This window comes from Eublepharis macularius, chromosome 8, assembly GCF_028583425.1.
Source record: "Eublepharis macularius isolate TG4126 chromosome 8, MPM_Emac_v1.0, whole genome shotgun sequence".
Taxonomy (NCBI): Eukaryota; Metazoa; Chordata; class Lepidosauria; order Squamata; family Eublepharidae; genus Eublepharis; species Eublepharis macularius.
The window spans coordinates 22,983,126-23,011,075 of NC_072797.1; the positions used below are offsets into that span (position 1 = coordinate 22,983,126).

A 27,950-nucleotide genomic window follows, 5' to 3' on the forward strand; every position below is an offset into this window, starting at 1 on the left:
GAGCTGAAAGACACGGTATTTTCAAAAACACTAACACCTTTATTATGAAGCACAGCATATATTTCTTAATGAAACCAAAAATCAATGTCTTTATTTTAATATAATCTGGAACCTAGATTGAAAGTTAATAGAGATGCCAGAATTAAGCAACTGAGAATTGGAAGGTGATTATTTCAGCTACACAGCTAATTAAAAATTAAATAATTACTTGAAATTTGTGCACATCACAAAATTTCTTTATTTTATATAGCACAAAATTATTTCAGTAATGTTTTTAACAGCTTGAATTAGCTTTCTAAAGATTTGTCCTTTGCTTTCACATCAACACTGCACTTTCTCTGTATCTAGTTCCCACAAAGAAAGCAATCATTAAACGTAGGTATAAACTATAACATTAGTAGGTGTCCAAGAACACCTCGTACAGAGTGGGTTTGTGGCTATTTTGGTACCTATACAAGCCCCCATTTCACATTTCCCAGTCATTGTGTGTGTAAAGTGCTTTCAAGTCACAGCAGACTTAAAGGGGGGAGACTTACCATTGGGGGAGAATTAATCTGTTTAAGATTTCACTTTTGCATTGAGAAACCATTAATCATTCTAACCTTATAAATGTGCATTGCCTACCTTTTTAACCCTTCATGGTTTTGCACAGACAAAAATGGCACATTTCAAAGGACATTACCACTTAACTATGTAACCATAGTGGTCATGCACCATCATAGGCTTCACAATTCAGACCCTCCCCCTCCCCAAGACAAGCAGCTTACCAGAACATTATTGGGAATGGGAGGCTTGTGCCTACCTGTGTGGCAGTGAAGAGAAAGGGGGAGATAAAAAGATTGTTCACATATAGGAGCTCCACCCATAATGCAAACAGGCTGTGCTATTTGTTCTCAGAATTTAAGGGATTTTTAATCCCATGACAGCTATATTAAATATTCAAACAGTAGTTCATCTGTTTCGTAAGCCAGTAGCCTATTCTACAGCTTCCTTAGTTTACAAAGCAGTTTTATGCTCCCTGATTCCCAGCCCCTTTACTCAGAAGTCAGTCCCACTCGCTGCAGTACAGCATATTTTTAAATGAACCCAGGATCACAGCCTTAATAGCTCATCTAAGTACTTCAATCAGCATGCTGTTTTGGAGGGTTGGAGATTTCCAAGGAAAGCTGATTTCATCACAAAACCGTTTAAAGAGCTAGACATCGAGGTCTATTTCTAGTTAACAGCTTTGCTATTACTCAACGGCCGAGGAAGGCTTACCTTCAGACTTAAAGCATACTTGCGCAATCATTTCAAAATTCTGCTTCTGAAATGTTTGGAGCTAAGTACTAAGGACTTGGTGTGTTTTTTTAGTGTGTAATTAAAAAGGACTCATTTATTTGATTCCCACTGAAGATTCATTACTATTTCAAATGTAAACATGAATGTGTTTGGCAGTAAGTTTAATTGGGTTGTGATGAACCTTGCATCTTTACAGTGTTAAACACAGTATCAACCACTATACTACTGAAAGCCATATTTGCAAAAGCCATGCAGCTTATTTAATAAATACAATTGGCAAGTTGTTGGCTGTAGTCACAGTTCTATGGGGTTTTGTCCCTTACTGATATCGCAAACAGGAATTCTAATTATGGCCTTTTCCACGCAGGCCATTTACTCCTCTCTTTTTTGAGGATTCACTCCAAAAGCATTGAATTCATTTTGGTCACCTACCTTTCCACACAGTGCTTTTAATCTCATTGTGGGTGCCCTCTTTTTTGGCTGCGCTGTCATGAAATAAAGATTATGTGGGTGAGGTGCGGACATCATCCCTGGAGTCACTGTCAGCATCGCCAGTGCCATCACATCACCACCACCCCTCCTTTTTAAAATCTGTGTATGCCCAGTTGTTTTTATGATAACCAGATGTACCCAGCAGTAAGGCATTAGGAGTGGGGAAAAATCAAAATCAAAAGGAAATCCAACATGGCGCAAATGAAAGCAAAAGGAACCCTAAAAGAGATCCATGTAACCACAAGACAAAATAACCTATCATTATGCTTGGTTTAAATTTTTTTCCCTGATACACAACAGCCCTGCTCTGACTAGACATTTTTGTTTATGATTTATGACCCTCCTCTCATGGCTAAACCAGAGAGCCCCACCCAGGCTGACCCAGAGCTGGAAGACAGAGTACTGCATTAGTGGGGTAAACAGACACAATGCAAAAACATAGTATCATTAAGTTACCTTTTTTAAAAAAAAAAGCATTTGCTTCGTAAGGGGAAAGGGAGATGGGAGAACAGAGGTGGCCTGGCGGGGGGGAAACTAAAGTAAAATTCTGCACAATTGAAAAAGCCGACTCAAAACTGCATGGAGACAAGGATTGGAGAATAAGCACAGGAAGAAATTAGAAGAGAACCCTTGAAAACTCCGCAATGAAATCTGAAGGGGGAGTTAAGCATGTGGAATTCAGAAAAAAAAACACAGCAGTATGGGGCTAGAAATGGCAAAAATCGCCCATGTGGAAAAGGCCTATGTGGCATTTGCTTTTCATAAAACAATTCCAAAAAAACCCACCGGTATTCAGAGAGACTAAATTTTCATTTCGCACAGACTGGTTTTATATTGCACCCATGCAAAACAATATGCCCTCTTAAATATTTGAAATTTACAAGGAATGATACTGTTTTCATTACTTAAGAAAATTAAATTCCTGATTAAAGTATGCAACTTTTGTCTAACATTACTACAGCACATTTTCTGGGAAATTTACAGAGGGGCATTTTTCAAAACTCAATTTAGACTAGAACTAAAACAGGTTTTAAAATTGTTAGCAAGATGACATGATTCCCATTAAGTGTCTCTAGCTATGCAAGGTAAATATGGGCAGCACAATATGCTTAAGCAAATTGGGTGAAGCTAGAGAAAATTTCTAGAATCAATATGCTTCTGGAATTTTTGAAGTGTCAATTCCGGATTGGTTTCTACTATTAAAAACATTAGAAATGTAAAAATTCTTAGTGTGTAGCAACGGTTTTTAATTTGTTGGGTAAATAATCCCAACGTTAACTCTTAACTTCAAGTTAATGAACTCTGACAGTATTTGCTCTTAAAAAATTGTATGGGTTGGACAAATCAAGATATTTTGCTGTTTGTGTCTAACAGTATTTACTCTTAGAAAATTTTAGGGGTTGGACAAATCAAGATATTTTGCTGTGTTTGTCAGTCTATCACAAACTTGTACAATGTAATTAATACTAGTTTAAATCTCTGCCTTAGTTTTAAGTGTTTCTTTAAGATTTTTTAAAGTCTCAACAGCCTTGTATCTGAAGCATGCCTAGTAAAGTTTCCTGTTATCAGATGCAATAAATGACAAACACCAGTTTCACAAGCATTTCTCCTCCAAAGGAATGAAGAGATATTTCAATCTTTGTTTCTCACGTGGCTGCCTATAGAGAAAAACAAGTTTCACATCTGAAACAATGCAGCATTACATTTTGTTTCCCAGGCATGTCTTCCTTGCTTTCTTGAATGCTTTCAATGCATTTCTTCATTCTTGCAGTAAAACGGTACACAGTGCATCTTCTGTATCGATCAATATAGATGCTATTGCTCCATCATTGAACTCAAAAGAAGTTCCTCCGTCTACAACCATACAGGCATCCCAACAACGAGAGCGGACACACACCCTGCAAATAAATTTAAAAGAAAACTGCAGACAGCTAGCCAAGTGAACAGTTTCAGACCCAGTAAGTACTAGAAGAAAGCAGTAAATGGAGAAGAAAAATCAACACTATTTTCTCAATGTGCCATGATCGGTATGGTAAGTTATAGGCCAAAAGAAGAAATTCTTTTCTCATAGGCAGGCTGACAAAAATTCTGGTACTGCTACTGACTATACAACAGGAACTCACAGCCAACCCTAGTTTGTTGTGTTTTCATTTTACAGTTTTAGCTGTATGTTGAAAATATCCTTCGGGTGTACACATACAAAACAAGATATCCACACACCCTAACAGAGTAGCAGGATTCAAGGCTGGCAGCAACTTAAAAGACCAATGAGATTTTCACAGGATAAGCTTTCAGGAGTCAAAGCCCCCTTTGTCAGACAGGGACTAGGATCTTACTGTTCTACTGCAGACCAACACAGCTACCCACCTGAAACTAACATTTGAACAGGTCTGCATTACTTGTGATTTCAGAATTGCAATGTGGAACCCCCCCACCCAACACACACAAACACACCATGCTATTTAGATTATATAGTACCACCAGCCAAACAAATATATCTTTTAAGATTTATTATATGGGAAAATCTAAAATCATAGAAGATTCCTGTTTTCAAACAAAATAACCCAATTCCAAATAGCAGCCGATACTTACTTTGAAGCAAATCCCCGCTGCCGGCTACTTGAAAAAACACGATTAGAGATAGGTTCTCGTATGCTGAAAAACATCTTGGGTTCCTCTGGACTGTACAGCAGTGATTCATTATATTCATTTGTTACTGGAAGTACAGAAGTTAGACATAAGTTTCTACAAATCAGCTCACCACTAAATAGTAAATTCCCCAGTTGAGTTGGGCTGGTCATGGTAAACTTTGCTTTTCTGTAACAAATGGTTTATACTTACATCCTGAAAAAACCTATTTGACTATGTCAGCTGCTTTACTCCCATTATAAGAAGCTTTAAGTGTTTAGCCTGTCCTATCTCAAGGTTTTCAGCACACAGTATTTTAAAGATGAATATCAAACTACACTCAGATTAAACTGGCCATTCTATGTCACTGAAGTTTAAAACCTCAGAAAATTGTTCATGAGAGACTTTTTACAGAACAAAAGGCAGCATATAGCAGGTGAGACAAGCCCTCTTCAAAGACCCACAAATTACAATCTAGACATCCCAGTAAGAGACTAAGAGTATACTCACTAACCTTTTTGTATTAATTCCTTGTTCAATGGAAGGCTTAAACTCTCGTACTTTTTAGCTATTGAACCAAAGAAGAAGAGTCTCAATTAGATGTCCATTATCTTCTGCATTGTTACTTAACAGGTGTGCCAGCGGTAACTCACCAATCTTAAGGACTTCTTCCACAGCCTGATTTGCTACCTTGTTGATATTAAAAGACCTAAAAACAGAAACAAAGTGTGACTAAATTCACTAGCTGAGAATCCCAGAAGTAAAAACTGGCATTGCTGAACCTGGGGAAAAGTCTACCACCAGAGGTCTCCATTGTATCTTCGTCTGTTCAGCTGAAAATCCCCTTTGCCTAAGCTGAATTTTTATCACAATTCAATAGAAATTATTAGAAATGTTGGGAGCCAATGTTTAGCAAAAAGAGGTTTAATAAAATAAGTATTTCCTAATCCAGATTTAACTACATTCCAACACAAAAGAATTTAAGTCAACTGGTCTTAACATTTTTTTATTTTAGTTTTTCAAGCATCGACAGCTACACATAACTATTCCAATGTAACATGTAGCTTGGGCCTTCAGCCTCTCAGATCGCTTTTGATGGTGGTACTCCTGGAAATCCATTGTGCTCCCTACACAATGCAGACATCCCTTTCATAGATGGAGTTTATCAGTGACCTTCAAGTAAGCACAAACCATGACTTGCCCTTTACACTGGGACAAAAATACTGCTAGTGCTTCCTCTACAGATGATCAAACTAGCCCTGAACCATGATTTTCAATCCTGGGTTAGAGGGGAAACAAACCATAGTTTGCTGATTTGATCTTTTCATAGATCCTTCAAAAGCGCAGTTTGTACTGCCATACAGCATTTTGTATTTTATGTTCATGTGTTACTTATACCTGTTGGGGTTTCTGAATAATCTAGCCCGTAAATGATACAACAGCAGCCCACCAACCTACCAGGCTTTTGATCCAGTTCCAGTGCATATGTTGAGACCTGAGCTCTTCTGTTTCTCCCATGCACCATCATCAACTGATATTTCATAGTAAGAAGCCCTATGAAGGGAGAATTTAAAACTGGGTTTGCAGGACTTATAGTTCACCCTGAATAAGACAGAACACAGCCCCACATCAGGTCCATACAAGTCTAAAAGGGCCAATTTCAAACATGGCTGAAAATTTCATTATTGAATTTTATATACCACTTTTTAAAGGAAAGGTTAAAATTAATTTATTTTGGTAGTTTGTCATCATGTTTCAAAATACAAAATTGTTAGTAAACCAGCAAGCCATTTTGAAAGCCTTTTAGAATTTTGTTATTAATATTGTGGGTCCATTTGTAGTTAAGACATTTTCCCATACATAAGCACATAAACTCCTTTCAGTAACATTTTCTAGCTATGCACACATGAAACATACAGCTAACAGAATTAAAAGAAAATGAGCTGTAAAAGAAAAAAATCCTCTAGCCATGCAAGTGGTTCAGTTCACACGGCAACTGAATCAGCCATAAGTCAATTGAGACAATTTATCTTTTTCATTCAGCTGAACAATACATCTTCATTTCTTTGAAGTGGATAATTTCAGGTCTCTTACTGCTATATAATTAATATGTTCACAGCTTATATCTCATGGTGTAAATGTCTAGCATATCTAACTTCAATATTGTGATCTTCATAACACTTCACTGTATAAGTGACACATCAGCAATGAAGCGATCCCACTTGACTCCGCATTCATCTGCTCAGTCCTTGTGAGTGGACCAACTGCAGTACGAAGGGCCAGTCTCTGAAATCTCCTCTCCTTGTTCTTACACCAGTGGAGCAAACACTCTTGCAACAGTGAAGACGGCTAATTTTGGCAAATTACCCCTTCTCACTGCAGTTCCTTGTGCCACACAGGGCCTTAGCAGCAGCTTTGCAGTGAAGGGAGTTCCATTTATGAATGTGCGGCTCCATCTCACTCCTCATTCCCTGCTCAACCTCTTCTGCATCCCCTGCTTGAAGGAATTCATAGTACTGCTTTTTCTATTAGCTAAGATCTACCCAAATAGTTTCAAGCAAGGGAAAAGGCACATAGCCTTTTGATTTGTAGAAATTTACACACTATAATTAAAGGGTACAGTGTTCACTACTTCCCTACCACATTCTGCCATATGTCTTTAATGTAACATGTGATCCTATCCGATGCTGTATAGGAATGAGGAGCTTGCCTGCCTAAACAAGAAAGTAACTTTTCTTTCTGCTCAGTAACTAAAAACTGCAGTTCACTCCATCCCTAGAGCGCTGCTACTGTCCAATCAGATTTCTGTCCAATCAGATTTCATTCCAGTCACACTTCTCAACTCCACCCACGCTCAGTCATCAACCAATCATCTCACTCATTTACCCGTCTTTTTCATCCCCGCCTTCATCTGTATCACACCAAGCATTTAAAGAAACAAACTTAAAATCATTACACTATCCAATACTATATAGGAATGAGGATGAAAAATAATAAATATGCATTATTGTACTGCTTGATAGGCCTCCATAAAGGGTGAAAGTAAGCTGTATTTGCCACCATTAAGTGCCAGTAATGGACATCTTCTGCTTTTAAGCCTCCTTAGATAGACAACAATAGTTAAGAAATTTAAGTTACTTTCACCTCTGCTTTTAATGTGCTTTTAGAATCTGAGCTAGCTAATGATGAAGGAAGACTGGTGACACCTAAACAAGGAATGGTAAAGACTGCATGTGGAGGATCTGAATTTCAGTATCAACCATAATGCAGATACCCATAATCAAGAAAACGAGAACCACTGATAAACTGCCAAAAGGAAAAAAAGTAAACTATGAGTCTGTATCAGTTCCTCTTAAAGCATGCAAGGTACAATGTAACAGAAAGAGGCCTTCTGAAGTTTCAGAAGTTGGCAAAAGCTGTAATTTGAATTTCATGGCTGAATATTTGTACATAAAATAATATGGCAGCAAAAGCATGATCCCAGACATCACACTGAAGTTCACAGGCTGTGACAAACTATAATGCTTCTACGTAGATGATGCTAAGTGTACCTGGAAGAGAGGGATTCTCCAATGAAAACTTCATTTAATGCTCTCACTGGCAACAGATGGGGTTCGGAGATCTGAGACCCTACAGATATGACCAAATTACACTGAAAAAAATATAAACTTATAGGACAAAAGTCTCCAGAGAGATGGCAAAGTTAGATATGAACATTTACTACTACTTGTACAAGTAAGTTGTTCCTGATCTACAGACTCCTTCCATTGACAAGAAGACATTGGCTTGGATTGTATGGTACGTTATTTCTGCTGACAGAAAGCACCCTCTTCAACGGAGCGGCCACCTCCCCACTTCTTATGCAGCCCAAAGTGCCACTCCTCGGGGACAGCCCACCCCCAGAACAGCACAAGGGGAGAGTTGGATATCTGCAGCAGCCATAGGAAACTGGTGAACATCAGCCCCCTTCTATTCACTGAAATCTTCTGCTGGATCTAACCCATTCATTGTACAGAAGTCTAATGATTAATTTGTGTATATTTGGCTTCTATTCTAAACATTATGAAGTTTCCGCTACTCATCTGAGATGGTGCATTATGAACTGTACTCCATACATGATTATATCAGAGACAGACTTACCACGAACATTTTACATGAAGAGGAGGACACTGACAATTGGGTACTTCTCTACCCACAATTCCCGGAGGCAGGAAATAGGCAGTTCCTTCTGTCTCTAGTAGGGAGTGAGTGAGTGCCCACCATCCTCAATTCAGAGACTTCTGTAGCTAATGTAGCTCATCACAAAGTATGTGTTATCCAGAATGAACTGTAGCTCTGCAGGAGGCGGTACTCACAAATAAACCATGTTGCACATGCAACATAACAGAAGGTAGAAAAGAGTCTCAAAACAACAAAGAATTATAAACTGGAACAATAGATGAGAAACCTGTTCAAGCTCCTTGATGTTTTCTGGAATTAAAGGAACAGGAGGAAAGGTGTAAAGAAGTCCCGACGGCCTCAGCACCGTGACAGCATCCACTTCCTCTGAGAACAGAGATACCTCAGTGAAGGATCGCAGAACTTTGGCATTCTGGGGCATAGCAAAGAGGTTGACCAAACTGATGATTTAATCATGGGATTAGAAGCTGAAAATAATAAACCATTGAGCTTCCATTCCCCTTGGTCCAGGTACCTACAGCTCACAGCTCAGCCAATCCACCCGTGTGTTGAGGGACCCCCTGAGTGCACTTCAATGAGTTCATATGGGTTTCTGCCCATGACACCAACCTTTCCACCTCTTGGTGTAGCTTGAAGGAACAGGTGCCCACCCCCCTCGGTGGTTCATGAGGGCTTTTGCCATTGTATTGTCCAGATGACTGTAGATGTTGAAATGGTGGATCGGATTCCCAAAGAAACTGAGTGACAGAAGAATGGCCTTTAGGTCCAGGAGGTTGATGTTGGAAAGGGTCTCTGGCTGATACCTCTGTCTTCCTGAACATGTCCATGGTGCACTGAGCCCCAATCCCATCAGGCTAGCATCAGTAATAGGCAGGATATCCTTAGGGACTTGGATGAGATTGCCTCGAAAAAGGTGGACTTCTCTTGTCCACTTGAGAGATCCTGATTCAGTTTTCTGCTTATTACTACTGCTTTGTTTCTAGTTAGGAGGAAGTGTCCACTGAAGTAATCAATGGTGTGACCTCTCCTCATGCCATAGTATTGATGACAGAAGCTATGAGGCCTGGTATCTGAGCTAAGACCATCAAGTAAGCTGAACACACCAACCGGATCTGCTTGACCACTTCCATAATACTCTGTCCCTCTTCAAGTGGAAGATCATGCCTTAGGTGGAATCTGTAACTGCCCCAGGTGAAGAATGGACTGTGAAGGAGTCAGGTGCTCCTCTTGGTAGCAGATGGTCAGACATCTCTTTGGAAGCAGGATGCAGGATCATATCAGGTCATCCAGATACTGATGAATATGGATTCCAACATGGAGACTCACTACCAAAGCCACCATGAGACTTATGAATTCATGAGAGAAGACGCCAGACCAAGGGCATAGCCCTGAACTGCCAATGTTGACCGAGAAATCGCCTGTGGTTGGGAAGGATGGCTAGGTAGATTTGCCCGTCAAATCGATGGATGCAAGAAAGCCCCCTTGCTGCACAGCTTCAGTAATGGTTTGGAAAGCCCATTTTGAATTTTCTGTACAGCATGAATTTGTTGAGAAATTTGAGGACTGGGATGACCCTCCAATCCCTATAGATGTCTGAGCATCTGTCTTGTGAAGACACAGGCTTGACAGCCCTAATCTCTGTCATAAGATTGATTGCACTTGATGTTTGTTCCATCCTGGATACTTGGAAATTGGGGAGATCAGGAACCTCTATTGGCTATCCATCAGTTAAAAGGTCTAGTTCAAGGTCTGGGATATCACATGCAAAGCCCTTCATGGGTCTGGCCCCTAATATCTGCAGGACCACCTCTCCCCCACTATGCACCATGGCAGCTTCACTCATTTGAACAGGACCTTCTGCAGGTGTCACCTTGCAAATGGACAAGATCAAAAACTGCACATACACTGCATACACACGCATTCTCTGTAGCGGCCCCATCTTGCAGAATGCCCTACCTGAAGAGGTCAGGAAAGCTTCCACTCTTGGCTTTCCACAAACTACACAAAACCAAATTATTCAGGAGGGCTTTTGCATACAGGTAATAGGAATGTACCATAAGAAATGGCTCAGAGAGATGCTTCAGTAAAAGGACAGGGACCATGGACTATACTATTGGGTAGATAGTACCCTGTTGATGTAGATATGGTAGTTTCCATGTTTAATATGTCATGTCAAATTAATTATGTTTTGTTTCAATAATGTTTCATCTCTGGAATTTTACTTACTTTCAAATTTCTGCAATCCATAAACAAAGGTATTGTTTATTGCATGTCCCAGCTGTTGATCGTATTGACCTACACTATGCAATCCTCCGTGAGTCTCAGTGAGAAAGGCAGACTATAAATAACAAAAAAGAAAAAAAAATTCCATCCAGGCTGGAGTTTTAGAGGAACTGAAAAGGCTTCTGTGCCTCCTAATTAAAAATCACTGCATGGAGATCCCACTTGCTGCTTACTCATCACCTTGGAGCATGCCTCTTTCCCAGTGGCATGAGCCCTGGCAGAGTACCCGTGCCATTTGTGGGCCTCCTGAACATGCATTTCGCCACCATCTGTTTCAGAGCCCACAGGGCTTGATAGTCACTCCTCTGTAGCTGTCGCTGGAGGGTGAGAAGAGGCACAGGCTCTTCTCCATTTCTCCCTCAGAGGATGTTACAGTAACTGATGGAGTAGGTAATTAAGCCACTAAGGTCATTGCTGAGGCTCAGCAGACATAAGGAAAGTAAAAGCAGCAGAAAAGAAGTAGCTTCTCGCTCTTTAGGGCAGAAATGAGTAGACAGATCCAGTTAAGAAAGGCACATAAAGAAACAACCAAGAGCTTCATGAAGAAGTGTGGAGCTCTTTCCTTGCCTTGCTCTCAGGAGGAGGCAGAACAAAGGGTGGTGGGCACTTCATCCGCACTGGAGTCAGAAGGAACAACCTACCTCCTGCCTCCAGAGACTGTGGGTAGGACAGTATCCAATTGTCAGTGACATGCTCTCTTCAAATGAAGATGCTTCAAACTGAGTGGATTTCAAGGTAAAAATTATACTTACTTTGATCCTGAAATCTTCCATTAACATGGGCCCTGCTGTGCTGTTCTTGACTCAACTGCTGTTCATGCAAGTCAACCGGGACAGGGTTAATACCTGTCCCTTCAAGGTACAATCGGATTCGCTGCCGCCACTGCCATCTTAAATAGAAGATGGACCAAAGTAACTGTAAATACACAATTCATTTCAACTAGCAATATAACTGTGACCTGCACAGGTGTGTTCTGAGTATCATGTATCAATGTTGTAAAGATCATTTGATTAGGTCCAAACTCAAACTGAAGGAATTCACAGAATTCCCTGCCTTTCCCTTCCCCCAGCAACATCCAGAAAAAGCTGCTTTTGAATAAAATGCAGCAGTGGGAGCGGTACATGCAAGAAAAGGGAATTGTGCAAAAACCTCTGGCTGAGCACAACAAGAATGAAGGCAAGTACTCTGTGTCACACAACATGATAGCTTTTGGGGGAACACACAGGGCTGAAAGGGTGGGGAAATCCACTTCTGCAAACTTCTGTTCATGAGTCTGGATCCAATCCATTGAACTCTTAATTTATACAGATTTAAGATTAGCAGATGGTAGGGAAAATATCCTGGTTCAATGCCCTTCCAGAAAATTTCTGGCAACTTAAAATAAGATTTCTTAAGAGAGGAGGCACAGGCTTGGATCCAGCCATCTCTTCTGTGGGCAAAAAGAAGAAGCACCCCTTTGACCACCCAAAATGGCTATGCTGGAGACAAAAACCTTGTGGTACAGCAGCTCTAAGTAAGGAGGAGAACCGGGGAAGACATAGTGAAACAGCAGCTCGATCCAATCCATTATCTTTCCCAGGTTCTTCTTAAGTTACAATGGTGCAGAGATTTCAATGTGTTTTGGTATGTTGTTCTTTAGCGGAGCAGCAGTTTTAACTAAAAATTTAAACCCGTGTTGGTCCCAAAAAACTATCAAAGCTACATTGTGTTCCATTGAATTTCTCCTGTACGTTCCCCTTCAAAATAAAGTATCTGCTATTCTTTGTACAAAGGAGGTGAACTTCTAGCCTGTTTCCATCTATGAACTTGTCTTAGAACTTGTCTTGTTTGTTCATTATTGAAAATTTCACCAGCCAGCCACTCTGTTGGTCATAAATAATTAATGTATTTAAATACTTCAAGATTAGCTATTTTATATCCTGGGATAACTGAATACAATGCCTAGAATCAGTCTTTCACAAGACTCTTCAGCAATGCAATTTCATCAAGTTTACAAATTTCAAAATGATCCAAAATAAATATAGAAAGACTATACAGCATGCTTTAAGGGGATGCCTTAGTAGTTCTTCATGATGGTTTCTCTTCATATGAAAAATCAGACAACCAAAATAATTAGGGATTTCTTACTGTTTCCCTCCTCCTGAACAAACTGGCTCATTACACTAATGGCAGAACTCAAGCAACAAGTTACATGAGCTATATATAAACCAAGTTCATTCATGCAAATCTACTATAATCTTGTGGGAACAATACTGTGATACTATAACTAATTGTATTGATCAATATTATAATCATTCATAGATGTGCAGCCCTGAACTTCCTCTCACATTAGTTGTCTTTCTGATTTTTTAAATTAAACTCTTACCTACCTGAACTCGCCACGATAGAGTTTCTGTAGGGCGTCTGGAAATGAGTGAGTATAGCGTACAGGCAAACACAAATGGCCTTCAGATCTGGGTTAAAGGAACAGTGGAGGCAAAAGAATAAAACATAAGTCCCCAAACTTTTTGAGCCTACGGGCACCTTTGAAATTCTGATACAGAGTGGTGGGCACAACCACAAAATGGCTGCCACAGGAAGAGGAGCCAGCCACAAAATGTCAGGAAGTGAGATAATACATAACTCTAATTGTAAAGTTTCAAGCAGAAACTATTTAACAGGATGCCTTTTTAAATTAACATATTGTTTAAAAGTATTTTCTTGCATATACACAGCTTGAGTCACACAGTGAAGATCCTTGGGCTATGAGGCAGCGGCTGCTGAACGCAGTTTTTTAAAGTACCCAGCCAATCAGATATCCAACGACCAATCAGAAGTCCTACTGAGAAACAATCTCACCTGGAGCTGCCCGTTTTCTAAAAATATTTGGCTTATGCCAGGCACCCAGAGGCACCACGGTGGGGACCCCTGGAATGAAGCATGACATGTTACTAATGCCTTCAGAGAGAGATCTGTTCTTTCTCACCCATTCCAAAACAAAAATGTAACCCAATGACTTACTGACTTTTAGACAATATTCTGCGGGAGATCAAACAATCTGTCAACTGTTTCACATAGGCTGCCAAATACGCCAAAGCACTCTATTCCATAACAGTTCTTTTTTAGAAGTTTGTGTGGTGAAAGGTAAGGTTGAAATCTAATAAAGTTACAGACAGCACAATTTACTAAAATCTGTAACTGCTTTCAATAAAATCCCAAAACCCACAATGGGTATGAATTATAACTATTTTAAAGAAAAAGCAAAACAAATGCAAGAAGCTTTGATAAACTGCTCATCATTTATAACTACAAATTTTAAGCTTAGACCAAGCTTCATACCTTGATATATTTCAATTTTGTCTTAAAAACAGGTTTTATTGTATTGTATAAAACAGGTTGACTAAAATAGAGGATGGAGAACAAACATCTGTTCGATATGTTCCCATGTAAAGATAAAGCAAAAACAAAACAGGAGTACAATTTCAAAACACCTTTATACACAACTTTAAGGCCTCTGTAGAGACTTTAAAAATAGGTATCTACAACCCAAATGGTTGGTTGATTTGTTAAAGTTCAAGTCATCAACCTATCATGCAAAACTGAAAAAGGAATTCATAATAACAACAACATTTGATTTATATACTGCCCTTCAGGACAACTTAACACCCACTCAGAGCAGTTTACAAAGTATGTTATTATTATCCCCACCACAATCACCCTGTGAGGTGGGTGAGGTTGAGAGAGCTCTGGAAGAGCTGTGACTGACCCAAAATCACCCAGCTGGCTTCAAGTGGAGTAGTGGGGAATCAAACCCGGTTCTCCAGATTAGAGTTCCACTGCTCTTAACCACTACGCTAAACTGGCAAATGGTACAAAACTTACTATAATATTATCCAGGATAAATATTTATGGTAGTCATACCACCACTAGACTTACATTGTATTAGCTTACAATAATGCAAGATCCCTGAGAGTCTCAAGCTCACCTGTCTGGGTCTGTGTTTACTCCAATAACTGGTTTTAATCGGTCCAACACTTTACTGGCTGCCAACAGCATTGTGCCATCACCTAGGTGGAGTACATGGTTGAGATCAGATTGCTTTTACATGAGAACATTTAAGGATTCTAAACTATCAAGTACAAGCAGGCTTATGCCTGTAGTCTTTATGCCATTTGAAGAATACTATACCATAATAGACCTTAATACGTAACAGACCATTGTCAGAAAATACTTCCTACAAAGAAAGATGGATGCATACAAAATGTCGTTACTCACCAATACATACTTTAGAAATGCACTTTTATTTGTACATATATTTCAGAGGAACAGACTTTTTAAAAGTTTTGCAAATTTAGTTGTTGCGGAACAGTTTCCTCAAAGAATTCTCTGAGATTCTACCATACAGAAAGCCTACAAAAATGTAAATAGTAGCAAAACAGATATGCTGACTGACTTCAAACCAGGTACCAAAAATACGTATCAAAATAATAATAGTTAATGAACAGGAGAGTTTAATTTTGTTAAGCAACAGCATAAGCATATGTACTGGAATGAATCAGTGATTTTTCAAGACTTGTTTTCACAGACATTCAAACTAGATAGGACAATTTGATTTGCTTGGGAAAAGGTGATGCATACTCTGAAGCACTAAAAGCCAGGTTTAGTGATGTGCAATTTAAAGAATTGTCATTTTTCAGATTTGGGTATCAGGAACACCACAAATATTGGTATTCACAATCTTTGGGACTTCCCATAGCAGTTTCATATTTGGATCTGGGGGGGTTTCCGGATCCAGAAATTAACTGGGTCCATTATTCCCTAGGAGGAAATCACTACAAGGGGCTGAAAGTGCTGTTTTCATGGAAAGTACACCAAAATTTGTAGCAGAATGAAGGCTGCCTGTTCTCTAAAGACTCCTCTCCAAGTTTCAAGTAGATTGGGTCAAGGTGTCCAATTCTACAGGCCCCTGGACAAGGTGTTCCAGCTATTCTCCGTTGTTTCTGATATGAGGAGGGAATCCAATGCTTTCTCCAGAGCAAAGAAACAGGCAAGAGCAACCAGTGACCAAAAGCATCGCAATGCAAAAAGAACCAACAAATCCCAACCCAATCAGAGAATCCCAGCAGAACCTGGCAACAGGCAGCAGAACAGAAGACGCATCAGAGCGGAGCTGCCGAAAGCACACACTCCAAAACATATCACCCTGAAGCTGCGAATACAAGCTTGTGGGCCATGAGAGATCTGCTGTGATTTGACAGACAGCTGAGTTCTCCCTAACGTGCCGTGCTGTTCACCTGTGAGTGCTTCCTCCCTCCCCCCTTTTGACTGGGAAACCTGCAAAAGGAGAAAAGCACGCTGCTGCAACCTTTAATATGGTGAACATGGTTATTCCCAACTATTTCTAGTATTAATCAAGATAGTAATATCAGTGTATCTGAAAATCCCAGATATGACTGGTATACACAAAAAATAAATGGATGTTTTTGGACCATATATACTAAATTGCATACCCCTAATCAAGTTTTAATCCTGCTTAAAGTTGTGCCCTGTGAATCCCAAGGATTAAAAGCTATTGGAAACTGAATCGCTATCCAGATGCTTCAGTTTAAATTAGTTGCGGCCCAACCAATTTTCTTTACTGCTATAAGAGCACTTGTTCAGGTTTACTGTAACTAAAAATACCATTCCCCACTCACAAGTTAATACCTCCTGCTGCTATAATAGCATCAGCCCACCGAACAGTTTCTTCATTATATTCTTTGCGTTTCACAAGACGGACCTCAATCTTCTCATTCCTAGAAGGTTTATGGAAATAAGAGTTCTTATGAGTCAGGTTCAGAAGCTAAGGAATGCAATTTTTCAAGTTAAAAATACTAGATTATGAAAGTCAGACAACAGCTCTAGAAAAGGGAAAGCAGACAAATTAAAACCATAAACACAGAGCATAGCATCATGGAAGGTATTTGTAATTCACACCATATAGAAACCACTTTCCAGAAAGTCTCAAAATATTTACACCAAACAAGATTTGGCCTAACATTCCTCTCCATCTTCCCACACTAGATGTGAAGCTCTCACTTATCACCATACATCAGAGGATCTGTTGTTGTTAGTGTAAGGACGTTGCTAGTTAAAGCCAGGGTTCTGGTAAGGATGGCTGGACCTTGGTTCAGAACTATAAGTGTTTTCAGCTCCAGCCTAACTTTGAAATGTGCTGGCTAAGCTGATCAACAACATCTACAAGAGCAGTCTCTGAGCTCCCCAGGGATTTGACCTTAGGGGACTATTCTCAGAGAGGCTCCACACTTACTCCCTAGATTTTCACACAACTGAAATGCTAATTAACAGCTTGGCCCTGACTGGCTATTGAGTTGTTGGGTGATGCACTGACTTCCAGAAAAGATGGCTTCTCAGCTCACACAACGAACCCTTCACTATTCTTCTACCTTGGCATGTCCTTATGCTAGACCAACTGGGCATGGAGGGGGGTACACATTCTACCAGATGGGTAAGATGAACAACAAATGGGTGCCTACCAGAGATGCTTAAGATAGCATGCTCTTAAGTTTTAGATAAGCAGACTTTTAGATAGCAACAATAAGGTTTTCTTGTTTTATGTGTGTTGCCTGTGTATGAGTGCTTTATGCTTTTGCAACACTCCTTAAAGCTAATAAATGTAATTTTACTTAAGATGAGTCTGGAATGCATGACTTGGGCATGAGTACACCCCAGAAGTAACTCAGAGATTAGAAAGCCAAGGCCTTGGGTAAGGTAGAGCTTTCAGTCTTACAAACAAAACGGAAGTGTGTCTCACCTGCCTAATTGCTAGAGTAGCTGTGATAAGCACCCAGAATTAGGAGGTTTGGGGCAGCTATGTGTGAAGTTAGGAAATAATCCCACAATGTCAAGATTTACAGATATATACGAGACTTTGCAATCTAACATAAGGTGACATATTGTGCAAAAATGAAATGTTATTTAAAATATGCATCCTTTTAAATAAAATATTATGCTGTTTTATATGCTTCATATAAATATGTATGAGGTAGCTCACAATATAAACATCAATAAACCATAAAAAAGCAAAAAACATAGATAAAAGCAATTGAAACACTGCATTACAAGTAGGATAACGGCATCAAAACATCTTACGAATGCCACAGCATAAACCTGCTAAACACAATGGCCTGGACATGACCAGCTTTTATGCTGGAGCAAGACAGGAGGAGATGCAATCTTACTAATTTCTCTCCTCCTTGCAGCTTCATCCTGAATGGCTTTTTCTAGGTACCACAACCACAACAGCCTCCCTCTTGCACCAATGGGAAACTGGTAGGATGCAACCCAGCAGCAGCGTAAACCTGAGACATCTAAAAACTCTACTACAAAGTATTTTCAGAGAGTTTTAAAATGCTTGAAGAAAAAAATGTCATCACCTGCTGCATAAAAAATTAATAGGGACTGTCTCCCTGCCCTTTCCCCAGCAAAAGTCATTAGCTAAGGAAAACATCACAGTTTATCCCAAAACCAGACTGAAATTAATCTAGATTGTGTCATATTCTACTGACACACGTTCAGACAACTCACACGCCTAGCTGACTAAACACTGCAGAGCTTTGAAAATATTGGGCACAATTCAGAAAATGGTCTATACAGCCAAACTAAGCCATCATAATAAATATTTTTAGGACAGACATTATAACGATGTTCCATATACCAAGAACTCTGATCACTGAAATAATCTCCAACCAGTCAAGTCAAAATTCTCGATACATACCCTTCTTACCTTAGACTATCTATAACATGCTCCACGTTTTTTATATGAATATGATGTCGCTCAAGTAGCCCACTGTAATTAGATCCCTTTAATGCGAGCTGCAAAAGATAAAACCACAACTTAGCAAATAAGGTAATCCCTGTGAAAAACCACTGAAACAGGATGGGAACAATCAAGCTTGGGCAAATGTAGCATTTTTAGAAATCAGGACTAGTGACAAAATTCATACTGTCAGAAACATGAAAATAAATATCAAAGATGTCCTGTTTCAACTGAAACAAGCAAATGTTAATATATGATCAACTATTATTTAATGTTAATACTTTTGACGATGGTCAAAATTAAGAACACAAACTTCAAACATGACTTTTTAAATTAAAAATTCTAGAAAAATTGTGAAAAAGTCTGCACATAAAATGAGTTTTGCAAGTGAAGCTAATCCCCATCCATAATGTCCATTCAACGTCATTGCCTGACTCCTGCCATACCACAAATTGTAACAGCATTTAACTATCTTTGCAACCATGTGCAATTGTTACCAGTTTGTTTTCATGCATCCTTCCATATGTTTATGCTAGGGATGCCAGACTCCCACTGAGGGCAAAGGATCCCGTCCCCCACACCCCGCCACTGCTTACCTGGCCAGCAGGGGGAAGCGTGCCTTCCGTGCACGCTCCCCTGCAGCGCTGCATGCTCCCATGCACTGCTGCCGCCCAGATCGGGGTCGTTTTGGCCTGGACCGGGGCTGCTGCAGAGCACGGGAGCACTCCTGCCCTCCACAGGAGCCCAACATGTGCTCGTTTCGGCCCAGATCGGTCTAGTTTTGGGCCTATTTTGGCATGGATCGGGCCCATTCTGAGCCGCTGCAGAGCGCTCCTGTGCTAATTTTTGCCTGGATCAGGCCTGTTTCGGGCAACTGTGGAGCACAGGAGCACTCTTGCACATTTTTGCAAAGCTTTATACTGTTCTCAAAATGTTTAATACATTGATTTAACTGATTTACTCCAGCAAAAGGAGCTTTTTCCTTTCAAGTTGCTCTTGAAAGTTATTTCAGTTTCATTAAAAGATTATATACCGAAATACCAGTGTACACGCTCAAAAGATACTGCAAGTAATTTAAGAAGACATTCATAATTCCCAAGCCCAGTTGAAGAACTGGTTGGTAACAAGAGAACAACGTAATCAAGGATATGACCATAGTTGTGCCACAACGAGAGCTCCTGAATTCTTATTAAGGGTAATAGAAATGTAGTAAAATGGAATTATTTTGGAGAGCACTTTTTTTATAACGCGAAGAGGGTTGAAGTTTAATAGGCTAAAAACTACAGGCAATTTCTCTCCCTTTCTTTATACCTTTCATACTGCTTTGCATACTGCTTGTTTTATACAGCTTTTATTTCATGTTTCTCTGCATAATCCAACTTTACTGCATTGTTTATTGTATGTTGTCCAGGTCTTTACTGCACTGTTTTATAATGTCACCTTGAGTCTTAATTAGTTCTAAGTAACTTTAAAAATCCATGTGGTACTGAGAAAAAAAAATCACATGTGCTTGAGCACACCAAGTGATTTCTGTCCAAGGTTTAAAGAGACAGGTGCACTGGATAAAACCACCATTTAAGCATATTTCTATACTTCTCACAATTCAAGCCTACTGCCTGTGTCTCATTTCTTTAGTTTCCTCAATCAGCTACATATATCTGCCCAAGGAGGCTTTCCTTACAGTTTGAGAACCACTTGTCAAATGTACACAACTCACTAATGTAAGGTATACAACAAAGGATATACACAAGTCCACCAATTCTGACTGAGCTTGGAAGCCAACAGAAGTTTGTTATTTTTCTTCTTGCTAGAAAGAGGGAAAACGCAAACAATTTCTACCTAGTAGATGGAAAGGAATCCCTATTGCAGAAAGACTGTGATAGTATGTGCGTACAGCAACCACACCACCAACACAACACAGATCCAGCCTGACATTTGGAAGCAGGCACATTATGCATCTTCTGGTATTGCCAGAGGCTTTTAAAGAATTTCTTCTTCCTGAAGTGGATTATACTGGAGACTTGTCCTGTTGGTTACTGGAATTAAATGTAATTTCCACTGGCAACCTGGCAACTGTATCTGTAAAACATGGGTATGCACTTTGAGCATTTAGAATATATTAAGTCAAAAAACAAATATTAAGTGTGCCAAATCAAGTCATTAAACACTCAGAACAAAAACTGGGAGGGGGCACTGCTGTACATATTGTTCTAATGGATGGTGGTTTTTACACTTCATCTGTAGGGCATACTTCATTCTAATTCTCTGTAGCCTTCAGAATTCTGGCTTAGGCAACCTGTTTACTTGATTGTAATTCTGTGCAGCCTTCAAAGGGTTTACAAATACTTGACTGATGAAACGGAGAGGATACTGTCTGAACACTACATCTTCTACAAGTTTATAGTAAGCTATATATAAGCTACAGTTAGAGAACTCACAGAACCATTTTTACAGTCAACAGAAAACTGGATGTTATCCTAGCTCCACAGCTGTACAGGCAATATAATGAGCTCTCACGTAGGAACTAGAATGGAAAATGAGGGACTGACCAATCTGCTGCTTTCTCCCCACAGGTGGGTTGAATGCCCCTTGAGAGAGTACCCTGATTAACACTATTTGCTGGGATGACAACATCCTTCATGCCCCATCATCCCAAATAGATTTTAGAAGTAAATGTAAGAAGAGCTGCTTGCTTTGTCCTCAGGAAGGCTTCTAGCTTTAGGTGTAAAATGCTTTTCTTTTAATGCTGGTAGGACAAGACTTCAGTCTACACACTTTATCATACAGCAATAGATGGCTCTGCCTGCTCAGGAACCAAAACCCTGTAAGGCAATTTAAGTGGCAGTTGCTATACTTGTAAAGATGCTAAGTTACCATTTGTGAGTTCTTTGCCTTAAAGCAACAATTATGCAGAGGGCAGTCAGGGATGCTCTGGCTACAGAGTGGATCTTAAAAAGCCTGGTAAGGTTTCAAGGCCATGTGCACAACATGCTTTAAGAGAATTACTACGGAAATAATCCATCAATCTGAGCGGGTACCAAACCTGTGCATTTATTCCAAATACAAGCACAAGGCTACCAAGATTCAAAGTATTCTTTGGGCTATTATGGCAGGCTTTTGTTATTTATACAAACTCAATGCAAATGCAGAGTGAATTGAACTTTGTTCAAACAGAAGTTTCTTCACTTAAAAATGTGTCCAAAAATCTGACCTTTGGATTGTCCTATCAAATCACAATGTAAATACTCACTATCAGAAACCACGTAGGTGCAAACAAAACCATCCTGGTAGGGTCAAAAATGTCCCAGCAGAGGCATGTTCCAGGAAAAAACAGTGGTAAAAGCATGTTCCCCACTCTCTCTATATTCTAGTTACCTTGCGTCCTACATTTAAGATACCAAAACAAAAAGTGGAAGAGCAACTAAAAACTGCAAGGTTGATGGTGAATGTTGCAAACTGCAAAGGTCCACTGAAGGACCTCACTCTTCCCAGCCCCCCCCCAACCATTCTGACCCTGGGAAAGTTTATTCCCAGAGTTGCAGTACCCATGTGTCTGTGGCGCAAGATTTTTCCCTTCCACCTCTTCCATCAGCAGGGTGCCTCTTGTAAGAGGGAGCAATTTCACCCCTTCCCTCTCCACAGTGCAGCCTCCTGATCCAGCCTCAGGAATAACTGTTCCTGGGGTTGAAAATGGCTGCTAGACAGAGGGGCCAGCCAGGAAGAGGGGCAATTGTCAGCACTTTCTGATGACAGATCATGAAATCCAACCCAGAGTCAAGATAACTGAAAATTCTAGTCAACCAGCTGCATTCAGAATGTTTGTTTTTCTTGTCACTGCAAATGTAGTGACTGGAGTGAACATAGTAACAAAGTTAACTTAAATGGATCAACATCAAATCAGATCACAGTGTGGTAGAAACTAAACCCAAATTAATCTTTACAAGATATATAAAGAAAACTATGTTGGGAGCTTAGCAGATCACTGTGCAAGTCTACAAAGTCTGTCAAATTATTTATGGCTTTTCAACAATAACCTTCAGAGACTAAGCTCTTGGTGCAGTACTTATCCCTAGCATAAAAAAGCCGAATAGCTAGGAGTACGGATTAAGTGAAAAATATTTAAATCAATGGAGGAGTTAATAGCGAATATAATGGAGAATGCAGAACTAGACAAACTTATTAATGGAAAGACAAATGGAAGAAGATTTTGCTGCGCCATGGACCCCCTTTTACAACTGGATGAGGAACAAATATAAAGATTCGAATGTAGTAATTTTATGAAGGCAATATTGTAATTTCTTACTAGCGATCACAGTTAAGTGATGAGCAGTGCGGAAAATGTGGATAAGCAGAATGTTGTTTCAAGCAGAGTGTATGATAATTTTCTCTCTTGTTTTCCCCCTCTCCCCTACCCCTAATGGAAAAACTAATAAAAAATACTAACCAGGAAAAAAAAATCCTATTCCCCTCTGCCACTGTAAATAACTAGATAGAACTAGTGAGATCTCTGAACATTACAATTACGTTAGGAAACACTGTATACAGGCTTTAGAAAAGAAATTCAAAGACTATGACATTGTTTCAAAGAGGTTATTTTAGTATCTTCTTTTTTTTGCAGGAGTGCATGGTTAGGAGTTATCAGCATAGAGAATTTTCAAAACTGTAGGAAAAGAAAGCCTGTGATCTTGCCAAGAAACAGCATAATCAGAGTGAACAAAATTCTTTGATTAGCAACTGTTACTTCCACAGCCTGTGCACAACAGAATATTACTGGCAAAGTTGTATCACTTTGAGAGACTGTTACAACAATCTCCTCTGCTACCGCAGTGAAAAACAGTAAGAAGCCTAGAATGGAAAATAGGCGCTTAGTAGTACAGAAACCTAGAGAAAATTTTGGACCTGCTGCACAGCTCTGATGATGAGGTGAAAGTATGCTCCTCTTATTTTATAAATAGCCCCTTATTTCATGAATAGTTTTGAAGCCCGGCTGTATTCAAAAGCAAGCTGAAACAAAAGGCAAATACACATTATCCACCCACTGCAAAAAAAAAAAAAATCATTTATGTAGGTCACATGCCTCAAATGGAATTCTGATGTCAAGGAAGAGGATTATGTGAATGTCAACATAATAAAGGTTTCATCTACCCAGGGGCACAAATTCCCTCAATATGAGCCAGGAGATGCAATACAGTAAGATTGATTCAACATTACTTATTAGATACAGAATGAGCACAGCAGGAATTGAGTCCAACGACACCTTAGAACCAACAAGATTTTCAAGGTTTAAGCTTTAGAGAGTCACAGCTCCCTTCTTCAGATACAGGGAGGAGTAGAGATTCCTGAGCCTTTACATCCCCAACAGGAGGCGAGTGGAGTGAAGCAAAAAAGGGAGTCAGGATGTAAAGGTACAATGCAGCTTGATCAGAGCAGAAATTAGCATCTGTATTGAGACAAGTGTGAGCCCAGCAATCTCACTGACCTTGCAGACAAGGTTATGTGCATGTCTTCAGGGAGAGTGACTACCTAAATCTGTATTTTATTTATTTATTTATTTATTTATTTATTTATGTTATAGATTATTAGACCACTAGCCAAAACTGTAGCAGCCACAGCCTAAATGGTGCACTTTAGAGAGTTTAATACTACATGTAAGCACAGCACTTGAGAAATTTGCAACAGGCACTGATTATTATGGAGACAGGTGTACTAGGAATAAATGAATGTTTTCTTACATGTATTAATATGAAGTGTTAGATATATAATGCTTGTAAAATACATACACAATTTTATTTACCTTAAGCAAATAGCAGAGCAGAGCTAGCAGAGCAAATAGCCTTGGCAGTTAACTACTTGTGTGGAAATCAGCTTCATAGCCACTAGTTTTCCCTCCTATTCTCATGCTGCTGCTGTTGCTTCCCCCCCACCCCCAGTTATCCTTCTTCACACTTCTGCTAGATCCCTATCCTAAGTGTCTGGCCCAGGCTTTTTCTCTTTCCAGGAAAAAAGAACCAGTATAGAATTATACTTTCACATTCAGCCTTCACAACACTGCCCCACAGGAAACAAACTGCTGTGAATCAAGCTGACTTTCTTTAGAAGACAGAGTACCAATTTTGTGTGACCAGTGCTAGTGGCTGACGTATTTGTACATGATAGGTGCATCTTCGTGTGACATCTGGTTTGACCAGAGTAGCCATTCAAATATGCACTTTCTGGCAGATCTACCGTTATGCTCACTGTGCATACAATAGCTTATTTCAAAGATACTGAAATAAGAAAGACCAAGTCGAATGTTTGGGTGTGACTGTGTATAAAGCAATTGTAGATATCTATAAGGTATGTTATACATATGTGAAATGTGTGAAAGGTATACTGTCAGTGCTAAGGATATAACAATGTTTACCAAGATCACAGGGGTTCTCATTTACCAAAAGGCAAGGTATTTGTTCAGTGACCCAGTATCATGCAATTGCTTTTCCAGTCACTGTCCTCTAGGGCTTTTTACAATAGCTGAAGACAAGCACTCATGTACAGTTGCCAATTCCTTGAATTAAATGGCTATAATGTGAAGTGAACTTGCAAGCCTTAGTACTAGTTAGTGATTGTAGCATAAAATGTCATGGGATCAAGAGCTGACAATGTATTTTAGGATGGCTTGTTCATAACAATGATTACAGAACATGAAAATGTATAGTTGCCAATATCCTTGAAATAAGAAACTGTTATGTACAGCGAGTATAACAGTAGATCTTCTAAGTCACTCATATCTGAATGCCTACTCAAACCAGATGTTACATGAAAATACATATAAAATAATCTGACTTTTAAAACTGAAAAGCAGCCTTGAGTGGCTGAGATCAGGAGCAGAAAAACAGGGTGCATGATACATTACTATTTCCCCACTATCTGTTTTTCAACTCACCCCCACCCAAAAAAACTGTTTTTCGCCTACGCTAAAAAAGACACGAGTTATATGGTACTTGCATGCAGAATCTGATTTGGCCATCAGCACAGAAGGTTTCTACATAGTCTAGGGAAAGCTGCCAGGACTGCCATTCAGACATGAGAAAATGGATCAAAACTTTAAAAGTTACTTTAAAAGAAAATGAACTAAGTTTCCTCTACAGCCAAAAGGGTTTTCCACTAAAAGTTCATGCTTTTGATAAGCATTATTCTTAAGCTTTCCCAAGAGAAGGCATATAGTTGGTGACTTCAGCACATTCCCTCTCTCACACATACATATTTATGGCAAGGAGGAAGTGAATCATGTTGTATCATTTCTTTTCTTCTGATCAGGGCTTTTTTCAGGGGGAATGCGGGGGAACGGAGTTCCGGCACCTCTTGAAAATATTCGGCAATAGTGCTGGAAAATAATATGATTTCCAAGAATCCCATGTGTTTCTTCCTCATTTTCCTCTTGATTGTTCCGCCACCTCTTTTCCCAGTAAAAAACCCCTGCTTCTGATACTCTAGCTTGTCTCATAGTGCAAATACAATTTATAACTATTTATTCCACTACAGATCAAAAACACCGCTGATTATTTTAACTACTTAAAAAAAATGACCCTGGCAAGACAGCAGGCATGTACGTTTGTGTGTGCGCCATGGACAATGGGACTACACACACACACACACACACAGGTATAAACCAACACATGCATGAAGGCAAGCAGGATCTCACCTATGCACCATGCAAAAAGTAGGTTCCTGAGGAACATAAGGGGCAGAGCAAATAGGTGTGATCCTGCTTTCCTCAATACAAACACCAATTTCACGTCAATTACAAGTCTGACAGGGTAATTTCAGTTAATGCATAGAGAGACTTGAAACAGGAACAGTTCCCAGTGATAACAGACTACAGGCACATGTATCTGAAGAACAGAGTTCTGACTCTTGAAAGCGCATACTCTGAAAATCTCGCTGGTCTCTGAGGTGCCACTAGACTCAAATCCTGCTGTATTACTGAAGACCAACACGGCTACCCACCTTGGAAAGGGGAGGGCGGTTACTGAAACGATGGGTAACTATGGGCAACGGCCAGATCGACTCACACAGCAGAATGAGGAGGTCAAGCATACTGTTGCTGAATCTTTATTTTACTTAAATCATTCATAGCCCACTTTTCTCACTGAGACTAAAGGCAGATTACACCGTGTGAGTCAGTACAGTCAATTTAAATAAATTTCAATAAGCAACGTAATAGGATATATAAATGCAAATAAGTTTTAAAACCGGCAGAAGTCCAAAACACAGAGTTGAAGAAATGCTGAAGTACAGCATAAGCCTAAGACTAACATATCAAACAACATAGAGACTACCCAGTAGGATCATACTAACAGACAGGACTAGTAGTAAAGTGTATCATCTCTACCCCTTTAGTGATGTCCTTCCTTGGACAGAAAAAGGGACTTTCTGCAAGCACAGAGCCAGCAGCCCAGGGAAAAGTGATTCAAGCCCTTTGGTTTTGGTTTTGCAAGGACTCCCCCCGGTTTAGTGCTTAGGGGATCATCCCCATCCCAACGCGACAACGCACCTGCTATCTAAGGTGGTACAGCCCCTCCCAGCCACCTTAGGACTCTACCACTTCGCCCTGCCGCCCGGGTCAGTCCCAGCCGCTCACCAGCTGCTTGAGGTCCTCCTCGGAGAGGCCGGCGAAGCGGTACCGCTGCTGCTCGAACTCGTACCGGGTTGTCTTGGCAACCACCACCACCCGCGAGGGGCGGAACCCGCCGCCGGCCTTCGAGGGGGGCTCTGAGGAGACATCCGCGCAGAGACGCCGCGGCGAGGGGCAAGCGGGGAGCCCGGCAGAGGCGGCGGGGAGCGGATTGGGCGTTGAGGGGAAGCGCCGCTGCTGGTGGTGATGATGCTGGCGCCGCCGCGAGGATTTGAAGAGGGAGCGGAGGGCGGCGCAAGGAGAGCCGCCGCTGAGGAAGCCCGGTAAGCAGGTCATGGCCCCTGCGGCTCCGGAGCGTCCTCCGAGAGTTGCTGCCGCCGCCACAGCCGCCTCAGACAGCGCTGTGAGGCCAGGCAGGCGTGAGCGGCAGCCCGCCTCAGGCGGCGCCTCAGCGGCACGGCGCGCTCTCGAACGCAGCCACCGCGCATGCGGATTGGCGCGCGCGTGCAACTCGACACACACTTCCTCCCTCCCTCCCGGAGCCGCCTTTTGATACGTAAAGCCGCCGCGTCCTCGCTGCAACGAAGGGAAAGGGGGCGTGGTCAAGAGAGTTCCGGGCAAGCGCTGCTTTGTTAATCCTCAACTGGGAAAGGCCCACTACTCGCACACACGCAC

At 40.5% G+C, this 27,950-nt stretch overlaps 1 protein-coding gene across 4 annotated transcripts; it reads right to left on the reverse strand.

Moving 5' to 3' along the window:
* Positions 1–2: 2 nt before the first annotated feature.
* Positions 3–27,803, reverse strand: NADK2 (NAD kinase 2, mitochondrial). Of its 4 annotated transcripts, none has more exons than XM_054986274.1 (12): positions 27,282–27,803; positions 18,629–18,717; positions 16,549–16,637; positions 14,828–14,909; positions 13,233–13,316; positions 11,616–11,752; positions 7,953–8,031; positions 5,860–5,955; positions 5,055–5,110; positions 4,916–4,969; positions 4,366–4,489; positions 3–3,671 (listed from the first exon to the last, which is right to left on the reverse strand). In XM_054986274.1, exons 1-12 carry the CDS (start codon positions 27,609–27,611, stop codon positions 3,533–3,535), a joined length of 1,359 nt encoding a protein of 452 aa, XP_054842249.1. In that variant the 5' UTR covers positions 27,612–27,803; the 3' UTR covers positions 3–3,532. The 4 variants fall into 4 exon arrangements, with proteins under 4 accessions (XP_054842249.1, XP_054842250.1, XP_054842252.1 ...); XM_054986275.1 differs by having other exon boundaries at positions 5,860–6,003; XM_054986277.1 differs by lacking the exon at positions 27,282–27,803 and having other exon boundaries at positions 5,860–6,003; positions 18,620–18,718.
* Positions 27,804–27,950: the final 147 nt, after the last annotated feature.

What these genes read in the sequence shown, in the direction of transcription:
- NADK2 (XM_054986275.1), bottom strand. Translation starts at nt 27,611, where the DNA reads ATGACCTGCTTACCGGGCTTCCTCAGCGGCGGCTCTCCTTGCGCCGCC. An exon ending in AGGAGGACCTCAAGCAGCTG is followed by an intron (nt 18,718 to 27,281) that starts GTGAGCGGCTGG and finishes TATCTTTTGCAG; the next exon opens with CTCGCATTAAAGGGATCTAA. An exon ending in TGGAAGATTTCAGGATCAAA is followed by an intron (nt 8,032 to 11,615) that starts GTAAGTATAATT and finishes TCATATCTGTAG; the next exon opens with GGTCTCAGATCTCCGAACCC.